This window comes from Stegodyphus dumicola, chromosome X1 (genome assembly GCF_044657685.1).
Source record: "Stegodyphus dumicola isolate Sdum_Otavi_A_Nest chromosome X1, ASM4465768v1".
NCBI lineage: Eukaryota > Metazoa > Arthropoda > Arachnida > Araneae > Eresidae > Stegodyphus > Stegodyphus dumicola.
The window spans coordinates 160,473,333-160,487,961 of record NC_140780.1 but is presented as its reverse complement, the minus strand read 5'-3'; the positions used below and the strand labels follow the sequence as shown (position 1 = coordinate 160,487,961).

Here is a 14,629-nt window from a genome sequence, read left to right as displayed (position 1 = left end):
GAAAACTTTATTTTTCCCCTTAAAACTAACTCTATTAATCACTGACCATGAAATAAGATAAGTTTTGTATACAACTGACGCATAGATACTGAGTTATTTACAACATTTTTGCAAAAATAAGCGTATCTTATTTGCAAATATTCTTTAATGATTGCTCTTATTAATGTAAAATGTGGTTATGCACTGGATCAGTTTCAAGCAAATGTTCATTTAAAAAAAGACCGAGAAAAAAAGACTTGCGTGGGAAAAATTTAAAAATCTGGAATCAATAAGAGGACCATTCATGATCGGACCTCCTTTGGCAGGATATACAAATGTTTCCACCTTCGTCGATTACCCTATTTTCAAATTCTTAATAAGCTGTCTTGATGATGTAGCACGTTCACATGGTCACATTATCTTCACCGCACATGGTACTTCCGCCAAATTCGCAATGTATCCCTCTTCTGTTCCACACATTTGTGTAAAACTGTACATAATTTTACACAAATGTGTGGTTCCAAATCAAGGGAAAGCTAACTTATTGGCATATCTGTGTGTATATTTATTAATTTTGACGAGGATTGCAGCATTTGATAGTAATTTTATTTTTAATTAACCCAAATAAGTAAAACGCGTAAGCCCAATGTGATTATTTTTCAGATATATAAAATTAAAACGATGAGTTTAAAATGAGCAGCAGTAAAGCCTCTCCTCTAAAAAATTTTAAAAGGTACATGTTACAATAATATATGGATGTGAAAAAAATTTGTTTTATTTAAAACATTTTGGCGTTTGGAAAATAAAATAAAAGTAGCGAATACTCTCAAGGGTATCGAAAGACGTATACAATTTTAAATGTACCGTAAGGTATTTTTCATTCTTTAAGCATAACATTTTTCTTAAAATCTATATTTTTGTAGTTCAACAGCTTAGAATTTTATAAAACAAATTCATAATCAAAATCGCTATTGTTAGTTATCGAAAAATAACCAAGATGTGATTTTTGCGTAAATGTCACTAAACTATACAAATTGCTATTATCCATCACACTATGAATGTTTCTTTCATGCGAAAGTGTCCCTTTTTCGATTTGTATGGAACTGCCGTGTGTCGAAATACTATCAGAACCCTGTCAAGCGAGCTTCTGAATGTAAACAAAGAACACCCCAACTGGTGACCCAGGCTTCAAAGCATTGCTTCACTTCTAGTGCCGGTTGGCCCCTCCTTCCTTTCCTACCTCCATGGACGTAGCAAGGGGGGCAAGGGGGTGTATGATGTCCCGGGCGCTGCTCGCAAAGGGGCGCCAAATGGTCTCCAAACAAGATTTTCTGGAAAATTTCAGTTTTTATTTTGATCGATTTCTGGAAAATATATTTGAAATTAATAATTATTGTAATATAATTAATTATTTATTTTCCTGATTTTTCTGATAAAATGTGTAATAAAATGTTTGCAGTACATGAACCAAATATCTCCGCATACAAAACGTTCTTTTTGACCACTTTATTTCTCTAAGATATATATATTTTTAACGAAATGCAACTATAGCTCCCGCTTTTTATTTTAAATCGTTAATACGACCTTGTCCCGAATTTCTTAAACATATTCAGTTTCCAGAAACTGATTCCACAGTCTGGAAATGACATTTTGAGAAACTCCTAACGCTTCCACTATAATTGATTGCGTTTGACTGTTCTGTAAACGACCGATGGCCTTCCTGGCTACCGATTCAACTCATCTTGTTGAGACATCGTATATTCACTGCTACGAAGCATTCAAATCGTGTCAATTGTTTTATCTTCTACTACAAAAGGAATGCTGCAGGTCGGTCGCTCCTGACTTTTTATCTAAAACGCATAGTTTTCGATGTCACAGACTAAATTTGCATATTCCCAACTTTGTAACCGTTATAATTTTCCTTTACAATCTGTTCTATTTCCTTTTGTTAAAAAGGTTGTCGATTATATTCTTATTTCATACCGAACCCACGATATCCCCTAATTGTTTTGAGCAGTGAATGTGACTGCAAGATATTACTCCTCAGTAGAAAAGAAACAGAACCTAAAACTCCATTAAAATCTATGGATAAAATGTTTTCCCAAACCTAAGAATCGCACTTCAAATACTTCTTACCATTTCATTATCAAATGCTAGCTATGAACGTTCGTTCAGCAAATTAAAATAAATTTTGACATATTTACAACCAACGATGGGGCAAGATCCCTTAAGTCATCTAGCATTTTTAAAAGTGCCGAAGTAAAAAAATTTGAAGAAATCGGCTTTGATGAAGTAATTGATAAATTTGCTTCATCCAAGGCAAGAAAAATGTATACATAGTAATTAATTGTATTAATGTATTATAATATTGTATTATTATTAATAAACATATCTACTTATCTATAATATATATTAAACTTTTAATTATTTAAAAATTTCACTTTTTAAAAACAATTACAAAAATATGTAAAATAAATAATACTTTTTTAACTAATTCTATATCATCGTATGTCTGATTTTTCCGCCGACACAGATATATTTCCGAATCCATTGCTAGTGTACTTAGGTAGTGACTATTGTTAATATATTTTAGAATATTTTATGGCAGATTCAGCATTTTATTATTCTCTGCATTATTTTCTTATTAAGAATATATTCTATACATTATATTACCGTAAGTGATTTTTTTTTGGGGGGGGGGGGCGCCAAAAAGGTATTTTGCCCCGGCGCCAGTTATGGTCGCTACGCCACTGTGCGCAGCGAGTTATAGTATACCGTTAAGTTTTAAATTCAAACATCTCGTCAAAAAACTGATTCAAATACCAGTGATATTCAATTTTTATTAAATCTCATTGTGGATCAGAATAAGCAGCAGATTTTAAATTCAGACAGCATAGAACAGGCAGAAAGAGAAAGTGTTTTGTTCTTGGTTTTCATTAAATCATTTAGAAAACGGAAATGAGCTTGAAGAATTCAAAGTCCAAAACACTAAATAAGTCAACGAACGATAAAAAAAACCTTCAGTGAACTTCGTACACAACTCAAACTTAAGACTGAACTAAAATTAGTTAATGCTCTGAGACTCGTCTCCTTATAAAAAGTAAAGAGAGTCTGGAGGAATACAGAAAATTTCACACCTTTAGCTCAAAATTAAAATATTGATTGAATGTCAGAATTTCGTGTCCTTTAAAACACATCTTGTTGGTGGTATTGCCAACTATTAGAAACTTCCCCCTATTTACCTCAGTGTATTCAAATTAATGAATGCCGTGTCAGTAGTTTTAAGAGAGTTATTTTCATGGAGGAAACTGAATATGCATGAAATTTGCTGCACTATAATATGATAACACAATTACAAGCACATGTGCAAAAAAAGCGTTTATGATTATTTACACGGCTGCATAGCAGTTTCTAGAATGGAAGTATTTAAATAAATGGCTTAAATAACTGCAGAATTTCGGTTTTCTGAGCATCACATTGCAGATCATAATAAGCAGTAGATTCAGTATTTGGCATATAAAACATCAAACATAATGCTAGATTGCTTTCACTTGGTTCGATATTCCATGGCAGTGTTATCATCAAACAAATAATCCAGTGGGTAATAATTAATATTTGGAAATAAGAGGAAATTTAGTTCTATTGTCCTTGATTATCCTGTTGAAGGAAAATAATCTTTGACATCCATAGGTATTAAATGTAATTGGAAAACTAGATATCAGGCAATGGTTAATAAGGCACACCCATTAACGGATGGGTTAATAACGGCACCAGTATAAAAAGTATAATCGCTAGCTTTTTTTTTCCCCTGTTTAGTGCTTTCTACTAAATTTTCGATTTACAATTTATGCTCTACAGCAAAGTCACACTTTAATTGCAAACCCAAAAACTTCAATGATATATTTTAAAAAGACAGATCGTATTGCAGTTCAAATAAGAGAAACGTATTAGGCTATAATACTAAATGCGTATATTTTCTTGTAATTCTAGGAACGGGAACTAATGCCTGTTTCATGGATACAGTATATGTAAATGAAGGATCACGGCCAAAGTCTCGCCCATACATGGCGAAACTTGACAATGATGTTGATCTGTGGGATGCAGACTCGTATGAACCACGGCAGGTTATTGTAAATACTGAATGGGGTGCATTTGGTGATGATGGTTGTCTGGATTTTATCCGAACAGTATATGATCGAGAAGTGGATAAGGTCTCTCTCAATCCAGGAAAACAGCTGTAAGCTACAAGGAAAAATCTTAAATGGTTATGTATAATTTTAATTTTTTAGTTTTTATTTTTTGCTTAACATTATATTTTATTTCAGGTTTGAGAAAATGATATCCGGCATGTATATGGGAGAGGTGGCACGTCAAGTATTAGTCAGACTTACTAGAGAGGGCTATTTATTTGGTGGCCAGTTCTCTACACAACTTCTCACACCATATGCTTTCAAAACGAAATATATCTCTATGATAGAAAGGTATGCATTTACATTTATTATGCTCCCGGTCTTCAGATTTTAACAATGTGGTTAAAAAATACATAAACCTACCTGTCAACATTATAACGTTAGTTATTTATTTTGAGAAAGTAATTTTACTGTTGTGCATATTATTGTGTAGTACAAAACTTCACTGTTAAAGAAGGAAAGTAAAAATCTAGCGTTAAAACTATACGCAATGGAAGAAAAATCCTCAAGAATGTTTCCATAACTTAAAATTTTGAATGCATAATGTTTTTAACTTGATTGTCATTAAAAGCTGTTTAAAATTATACGTTTATAGTACCAAAATTTGTATATTACCAAGAATAGCTAAAATTCAACTAATTTCAACTATGGAATAATAATTTTATAGAGAAGTAGGAAGTAATAATTTTTATAGAGTAGTCAAACTTATATCGAGTTTTTGGTAGTTATTCTATTGTTAAATTCATCTTTATTTTGACAGATATCATTTTAGTTACGAATATTTTATCGACAGAAAAGCGATATTGAAAAGCAACATTGAAAGCAATATTTTTAGACCATGTGTATTTTTAATCCATTTATTTATTTAAAAAGTGAGAATAATATTACTCGATTAAAATTATCATTTTCATCAGAGTGTTGTTGTTCTTAGTTAAAGCTAGTATTGAGTACGACGTTATTTTTATAGCATTCTAAAATTAATACGCATAGCAAGTCAGTAAATGCATGTTATAAACGGACTGCAGCATAAGAATTTTAATTACACGCAGCAATTCATTCAAAAATATTCTCAAATTAATTTTTGTTAAGAATTAATCTAGATGGAAGCAAATTTACAATGCATTCAGAGTGTTGACAAACTGTATCACAATGTGACTAAATGTTTTTAGCTATTCTGTAAGATAATTAGAATGTTTTGATTTATGCAACAAATACCAGTGAATACCAGTGTTACTCTGACGAAAGGCCTACTTAATTAAACATTCAGTATGTAAAGGAATATTACGTTAAAAGATTTTGAACATTTAAGAAGGTCTAATGACACAAACTTATTGCATAAATTGCATATTGTAAAACGTAGAAAAGCACATTTCCCCTCCAATTTGGTGATTTAAAAAGCAGTTTAAATCGATTTTATATTAAAGATGCCTAATCCGATTTACCTTTTTGTTAATTTCTTTATTAAAATAAGTGTGATAGATATTTAAATAATGGTAAGTGTTTAATTTAAATAAGGCTAATATCTTTGTTGATAGCAATTGGTAGTTGTGGACTGTATATTAATTCATGAAAGTCAAGTTGAGAAACTTAACAACATTTATTTTCTTTCAAGAACAATAATGCCGTTTAAACGGGCAAAGAGTGAGTAAGGAATAATTAACAATTGACTGCCGCTTTGTTCGGGCAGAGGAACGTAGACTCGATGTGGACCGAGTGCATCCCTATCGCTTACTGTTTAGTACTGGGTTCTCGCCACTAACATTACGTGGCGCTGCAAACATTAAGCCAGTACAAATAGACATAAATATTCTAACTGAGACGGAACATTCCGCCCGGCATTGAAATTTGATACATAAATTTCAATTAATTAATTAGTGACAAATCACAATATTTTAAAACTGATAATCATAAATAATTGTCAGATTGCTACAAATCTAAAACTGAATTATGGAGTTTAAGAACATTAAATATTGATGCTACAAATCTAAAACTGAATTATGGAGTTTAAGAACATTAAATATTGAAAATAGTAATTATGCAAACAATATATACTAAGTTGATATAAAAAGTGTTACAATACACATACATTTCAAAATAAGCCATACAATTCCTTTAAACATATAATCATTATTAAATTCTTGTAATGTATAAACTGATTCCACAAATATATATAAAGTCAGTAGAAATTTGAATATTACATAGGCAATAAACAGATTTTTGATATAGATCTAGTGCAGATTCCTGAAGCAGTTTTAACTTTAGCTACACGTACCTTACCATCTGTACCAGGGATTGTTTCTAAAATTCTACCTAAGGCCCAATGGCAAGGCGGCAAATTCTCATCCTTAAGTAAAACCATTGCACCTGTTTCTACATTGGATTTCTGAAACTGCCATTTATTGCGCTGTTGCAAATGATTAAGGTAATCTGTTTGCCAACGCTTCCATGTTAATTGAACAAATTTTGTTGTCCGCTGCCACCTTGATAACCTATTATCAGTGATTTCAATAAGTTCACGCTCTGGTACAGACGTGATTGGACGGCCGAAAAATGTCCTGGCGTTAAAACTTCAAATTCATTAATATCATTAGACATAGGGCTTAACGGGCGTGAATTTAAAATTCCTTCAATCTGAGTAATGATTGTAAGAAATTCTTCTATAGTAACCTTAGTACTTCCCGTAGTTCTTCTAAGATGGTACTTAAAGGATTTAACTCCCGCTTCCCACAGTCCACCAAAATTCGTGATCTAGGAGTAATTAATTTCCAGACTATAGATTATGAGGTGAAATAGCTGGATAACGCCTCATCTGATTTTCTAATCAATTTCTGTAAACGCGTTAACTCTGTATGAGCCCCCTTAAAATTTGGGGCATTATCTGTAATGATGGAAGAGATTTTCCCTCTTCTCGCACAAAATCGCTTAAGAGCTGCTATAAAGGCTTCAGACGTCAAGTCTGTCACTACCTCCAAATGGATTGCTTTTGTGGCCAAACATATAAATACAGCAACATAGATTTTAGGAAAAAGGCCCTTACGTTGACCCTTGAATTGTACATGAAATGGTCCGCAAAAGTCAACGCCACAATTAAGAAAGGTTGAGGTCGGAGTTATACGCTCAGTGGGAAGATTACCCATGACCTGACTTGCTGCAATTGGTTTGTTTTTAAAACAAATCACACAAGCATGAACTAGCTTACAAGCCCCCTTGCCGTGAATGGGCCAATATTTAAAACGCACCTGATGAAGTAAACCCTGCGCTAAAATATGTAGGTACTTCTTATGAAAATATTCAAAAATCAATACAGTAACTTTATGAGTAGGAGGCAAAATTAACTGGTGTTTACAATCAAATAATAAATTTGAGTTTTTTAATCTTCCTCCAACTCTTAAAAGAGAATTCTCATCTAGAAAAGGGTCAAGACCTTTTAACTTACTTTGTGCAGGAATAGGTTTACCTCGTTGAAGAGCTGTAATATCCGAATAAAAGGCAGTTAATTGGGCATGCCGTATAAGAAACTCCTCAGCCTTTTTCATCTCATCTATAGTTAAATATCCCTGCATCTTATCCTGGAATTTACAATTTAAGATAAACCTGAAAATAAAACTGAGAATTCTTATTAGCTTAGGAAAATTATTGGAAAGTTTCAAAAAAGAGTCTATAAAATGTTCATTCATTGTCAAAGTCAGAACTGGATTCAATGATTGTTTCAGTTCTTTCTCATACTCCTCGTCCGACGAATAAGAAATGCATTCTGGAAATGGAAGTTGCTGATAGAGGAACTCAGGACCTGACCACCACAAGGAATTAGCCAAAAGTTCACTAGTGTCTGCTCCTCGGGATATTATATTCGCTGGATTTTTCTTTGAGGCAACATGACCCCATTTGAATTGGTGACTCAAGTTTTGAATTTCAGCAATTCGATTGCTCACAAAAGTTTTGAGCTTGTACGCAGGCGTGTTTATCCATGCTAGAACAATAGTAGAATCACACCACAAATAAACATCATCGAGACTTAGCTGCAGAGCTGTTATTACCTTTGACACAAGCCTACACAGAAGTAATGCTCCACACAATTCAAGACGTGGAATTGTAACAGGCTTTATAGAAGAAACTCTGGATTTGCTACAAAGGAGATTGGAATGATTCATTTCATCAGTGGTAATACAACGGATGTAAATAGCTGCACCATAAGCCTTTTCCGAAGCGTCCGAGAACCCATGGATCTCAGTTCTAACAGAATGTTCAGTTAAAACATATCTGGGAATATTCAATTGATCGATTAACTGAAGCTGGGAAAGGAATTTTTTCCATTCACACAACTCTTTGGGAGGTAATTCCTCGTTTCCAGTCCAGTTTCAGCAGCCATAGTCTCTGCATGAATATTTTTGCCCTCGTTACTACGGGTCCGATGAGACCCAATGGATCAAAAAGCTTAGCTATTTCAGATAGTACCTGACGTTTAGTAAAGCTGTCTTGATTGTTCACAGCTGTTTTGAAAGTCAAGTGATCATCCTTCGGTTTCCAGAGCATTCCTAGCGTCTTCACTACACTTTCTTGAGATTCAAAGGAATATTCCTGTGTTGAAATATTATGCAGCAGTTCAGGATGATTGGACACCCATTTATGTAGCTCCACACCTCCACAACGAAGCATTTGTACTAATTCAGACTGAAGCTCCTTTGCTTCTTCTAAAGTATTTCCTCCTGTCAGGATATCATCCATATAAAAATCCGTAGATGTGACCGCAGCCGCCCTCGGAAAATAGTCCTGTTCGTCAGCTGTCAATGCCTGTAAGGTTCTCATGGCTAAGAACGGCGCGCTAGTAGTGCCGTATGTAACCGTACGTAACCTATACACTTGAACTGGGGCCTCGCGGCTTGGCTTCCAAACAATTCTCTGTTAATTTCTTTGCGATGGATGTATGAGTATTTGTCGATACATCTGCTTAATATCGGCACTAAAGGCAAAGCGATGTTTTCTAAACCTAGAAACTATAGAAAAAAGATCTTCTTGAATTGTGCCTCCGTTCAAGAGAATTGAATTTAGCGAATAGCCACTGGATGATTTACACGATGCATCGAAAACAACTCTTAATCGAGTTGAAGTTTTCTCCGGGAGATAAACTGCGTGATGGGGAATGTAGTAACAAGTGTCACAGTTATCCACGGGCATAACAGGTTCCATGTGATTTAAGTTTAAATATTCGTTCATAAATTCCTTATGCAAATTAGCCATAGTCTTATTAGCATCAAGACGATTCCAAATTGTATTCAGTCTCTTAATAGCAATTTCTTTAGATGAACCCAGCATAGAAGTAGCATCATCATTAATAGGTAATTTTACTATGTAATCTACCTGTTTTATCACTCGAGTATGTTTCATTAAAATGACTTTCGCAAAATATTTCTTCTTCATTCTTTACGACTTCCTTACCATCTCCCGGGAAGGATTATAATTCGAAAAACTTCTTAATTGCATTATCGAGACTTGATTCCTTTATCAAATAACAATAGGATTGATTATTAACAGTAGGTAGAACCCCTGTCATTAAATAACCAAATTCTGTGTTTTGCAATATTACGTTTCCATTCAGCGCTTGAACTCTACCTTCTTTGAAGTTGTTAAAGAATAACTCATTTCCTATCAATATATTGATTTTACCAGGTGTATAGAAGTTAGGGTCTGCTAATTTAATGTCATGCGGTATCGTTAGATTAGAAATATCCAGTTTTGTCGAAGGAATTACATCTGTTATTTTTGGAATAAGGCATAATTCTAAATTGTGAGAAAAGGTCTCTGTTTCGTTCGAAATATGGGCTAAAATCTTCGCTTTGATTGAATGAGCTGATCCAGTTATTCCCGAAATGTGCGTTCGGATGGGTTTAGTTTTCAAACCCAAATATTCTGCGCATTCTTTGGTGATGAGGCTCATTTACGAACCGCAGTCCAGTAAGGCTCTTATTCTGCAGCGCTGCCCGAACACATTCGTCACATAAATAACCACCGTACTGAGTAAGACAGAGTTTCCCGCACCGGAAATGGATGCAAGACTATGTACTGCTTGCTGTATATTGTCACTCCCCTGGTTTGGAGGAAAGCAGGGAGTGTCCGTTGGACTCTGAGGGTCATTGTCCATATGGAGAAGGGAATAATGTTTTTGGAAAAAGTGGCTGCACGAAAAGTTTGATTTGCATTCTCCGGAATGAGTTTTTAGACAATTCACACAAATTTTTTTTATTTTTGACGATAATGAGCCTATTTCCAACATTCATTTGTTTGAACGCACTACATTTAAAGAGGGCATGGTTTCCTTTACAATGGATGCTTTTTTTTTTTTTTTTTTTTTTTTTTTTTTTTTGAGTTGGAATGAATTGAATTTATAACAAAACCTTTTGGTTTTGCACCGATAATTTTTTACAGAAGTTTTAGAAATACTTTTCATAATGGTCTGAAAACTCTCAGGTTCAACTTATTTACTAAATACTAAAATTGTAATTAAATTATTACTTGTGTATTAAAATACTAAAATTGGAAAAACTGCAGTTTGACATTCAGTTCTAAGTAAGAATTAGGTAATTTCAGTGCCATTTTCTTATTTTTAGAGAATATTTTTGCATTTACTAAAGTATTTATAATTGTGTTATCTACCATATTTTTATGTGAATAAAATTAAAATAAATTCATCGAAAACTTTTATGTATTTTTTGATACTTATCAGTTATATTGAGTCGTTACAAAAGCATATTAATAAACATCTATGTCTTGATTTTGGATTAATATTCTTTTCGAGATGCGCAGCCATAGAGGCAGCTAAAAACCACAAATCCGTCTTGCTACTAGGTACTTTCGAGGAACGTTCAGTAAATTCTAAGCCCAAAGTATAAAGACAAAATATGTATTTTTAAATAAACTTAACCAGATCTTTTTTCCTAGTTGTCGCGAATAACAATGCGCTGAGCATTGCTCGTAGTGAGTTCCCTGATTCCAAACGAGATGATTTTGCTACTGTTTTTTAAATAATACTCAGTCGAGTTTTAAATACTTCATCGCATTCATTTCTAGCATTCTTTCATATTCCAGCTACCTGAATACTTGAAAGCTTGAATATGGGAATAAAATTCCTGTAAGTCCAGCAAGAGTGCCCGCTTGCATGTAACCTTCAAATAGCAGCTATTTATGGAGACCTGACACTGAAATATCTAAAACGCAATGAAGATCTGGAGATTTCCTACCTTGAATCCCCAGATTCCAATGTATAAATTTTCATGCTTCCTTGGATATTCACCGGTATTTCTCTTTCCTTCAATATAAATTAAATAATGCAATGTTTGGTGATTCTATTTTCTCATATATTGTCGCCTTAAGAACTTTAGCTCAGTCACAGAAACCACTGATTGCGGATAGTTGCACAGCTGGTGTTTTGTCAGGGGTCGTGCAAAAATATTTTCACCTCATTACGCTTTTCTTCTGCCACTTGTAGGTTTAGATTCTACTGAACGTTCTCTTTATTTTAGAAAGCTTATAAATTTTCATTTCTTTTCTCTAGCTATTTTAAATTCAAAGAATGCTTACTTTTAGTTTACAGTACTTTCTACAAGTGTGTTTACCATGACGAGACTTTTCATAATAATCAGCAGCTAAACTCATCATCAAAATAAATAGCGCTCAAACCGACGCAATATATGTGTCTTTACAAAATTCACGATGATTTAATTTTATTTGGGCCACAACAATTACTATCTGTATGTTCATAAAATTAGAATATCTTATTAAAATCTCCACATTTGAATATTCTAAGCGTGTACTCAAATCTTTATTTACGTATTAGCGCTCAAAATAGTATTTTGCTTCGAAAGTAATTGAAATGAACTAGATTTAAGGTAAAATATTTAATAAAATGGCTGTACAATTCATTTAAGTATCATTTTTTGTTTTTATATACAAGATGCAATTAGAATCACACTTCAAACTGAGAAGTTAATTAAGTATGGTAGAACCTTTATTCTTTTCAAGTATGAGTAGTATTTCCATAAAATTGTCGCTAACAGCTTCAATTTACAGTGTGTTCATAAATCTCAAAATGAAGAGAAATTTTATTTTTTTTTTCTCTTTCATTCGTTTATACTCTCAAATACAAAAATATATGCACTTTCTCTAAATATGCTCTATCTGTTTTGTATGTTTAGCGACAGGAAGAATTCCTTTGAAGAAACTAGAAACGTTTTAAATATTCTGGGCCTGGAACATGCTACTGATTTTGACTGCAACAATGTGAAGTTGGTTTGCGCCAGAGTTTCTACACGGGCTGCCTTTTTAGTTTCAGCTGGTAAGTTTACTTTAATGAATGAGAATGAAATAAATGTATACGTGAGTAATAGCTTACGAACCACGGGTCATAATACAGGGAAGACCCAATCCTCCTAATCCCACTGGACCATATGATTATAAAGGGTCGACACGAATCACGGGTATGGAAATTTTAAAATTTTTCTAAAAGACATAGAATGAGCTAATAGCTAAAGCCCAGGAAACAGTAGTAGCTCTGATCTTGGTGGCTGAATGAAGTGTCGAACTGTGACCGACCGAACGGGGCTTTTGAGATTTATCCACTGTGTAATGAAGATATGAGCCAGTCTCTTTTTATAAAGTCCATTTGGGAAAATTACTTTCTGTACTGCTGTAACTAATTTAACTACCAACTATCAACTGATATTCAGAAGTAATGAACAGTGACTCAAAAACTTCTCGATGGTTTGTGTAGTTTTATTTGATTATAGCACCCTTAGGACTATCTGATGCCTTCGTAACTTTTAGATGGTAGGGTTATTTCATTAAGAAAGGAAATAAAAATTAGTTTTTGTTAAGAAATGGGGAAATAAAAATTAGTTTTTGTTAAGAAATGGGGAAATAAAAATTAGTTAAATCTAGATTATACTGTATTAAAATCGTCACAATTCTGATAGTTTTCTGTCTAGAAATCTATATTTCAACTGTTGGCACTACTCAAAATTCAAGTTCGTTATTAATTTTAAGTGAGTGTTTGGCTCAGTATGTCATTAAAATACTGCGATAACATTTTTAATGCTTTCATTATCAGATATATATATTTTAATCAATGTTTGTGTTATTTTAAAAATGTGTCTGATTTTTAGATCATAATTATTAAATACTGGAATATTTATGTATTTGTATTAAAAATTTATCCTTCTTCCAAACAGCTGTTGCAACTATCTTAAATAAGATAAAAAGGCCACATACAACAGTAGGTGTTGATGGATCTGTGTACAAGTGCCATCCTCATTTTCATGATCTGATGGAGAAAAAAATTGAAGAACTCACAGTTCCTGATTACAAGGTAAGTTAGCAATAAAATGTCAGTCAATTATACGTATCGATAATTAAGGCTGTTAGCATGATTAAAACAGCTTGAGATAAGGAAAAGTCTCACTAATTTAAACATTCTTTCAGCCGTCATTTATTGGAAGCCAAAATTTTGGTGCTGATAATTTTATTCAAAAGACTACCAACATGAGTAGTAATAAATACAAGATTCTTGCGCCAGCTCAAGTATAAATCATTGATAAAATGCTTTTGGGGGCTGGAATTAATGGAAAAGGCTGAAGGCAGAGAGTCTGAATAATTGTATGAATTCGTCAAACGAAAATGTCGCTCAGTTACATTGATAATCTTGCTCCTGAAGAGTGTAAGACCACCCTTCTGGTTCTTGAAGCCGAGTTAATCTTTTGCATTCATATTATTGCCAAACTAAAATGGTTTTTATTGAATATATAATAAACCTTCAAGGGTATTGTTCATTAGCTCAAATTCTCATCTTGCCATGCTTTGCAAATGCAGATGCTATTTGCTTTAAGTTTTACTGCTTGCTAATCGGGTGGTTTATCGAACATTATATTGCGTCACTGTAAGAAATAAAATTAGATCAGTAATTAGGTAGCAGAGAAGAATGGTATATTTGGAAACTTAATTTTTTTTTACCCGCTTGTGTTTTGGATTCATTAAACAAAATGACACACAGAGTATTTGTGAATTGGGAGATTTTTCATGATAACTTTCACCGTTAAAAAGTTTGCCAATAAAATTATTTAGCTAGAAAAATACCCGTGATTAATAAAATATATCTTTTTGTACCACTTTTGCCCACAAGATACAGAAACTTGCTAAAAAAATTTTTTTTAATGTTTTCTTGATGTTTTATGAACAGCGATGAAAATTTCTTCTATGTATTATTTGGTACTTCCTCCCTCCTGTTCTTAACCTCATTTTCGATTTCTGTCGGTTATGATGTTTATTTTGTATAACTTTTTTTTCTATAAGTTACTTTACAGCTTAAGTCTTCTTCATGTTTCAAATTTCAACATAGTCTTAAATATTATTTGTATGACTGTCCTTTGTAGAAACGTATTTTTAATTATTATTTGTTATTGTTTTATGCTTTT

General features: G+C 33.1%; 1 protein-coding gene across 1 annotated transcript in view; it reads left to right on the top strand.

Moving 5' to 3' along the window:
• LOC118202776 (hexokinase-2-like) overlaps window positions 1-14,629 on the top strand; it is a 91,165-nt gene that overhangs the window by 58,915 nt on the left and 17,621 nt on the right. Inside the window, exons 6-9 of the mRNA XM_085808274.1 lie at window positions 3,970-4,216; window positions 4,305-4,460; window positions 12,359-12,498; window positions 13,391-13,527. Coding sequence (XP_085664400.1) covers window positions 3,970-4,216; window positions 4,305-4,460; window positions 12,359-12,498; window positions 13,391-13,527 — 680 coding nt within the window. The remainder of the gene's footprint in view (window positions 1-3,969; window positions 4,217-4,304; window positions 4,461-12,358; window positions 12,499-13,390; window positions 13,528-14,629) is intronic.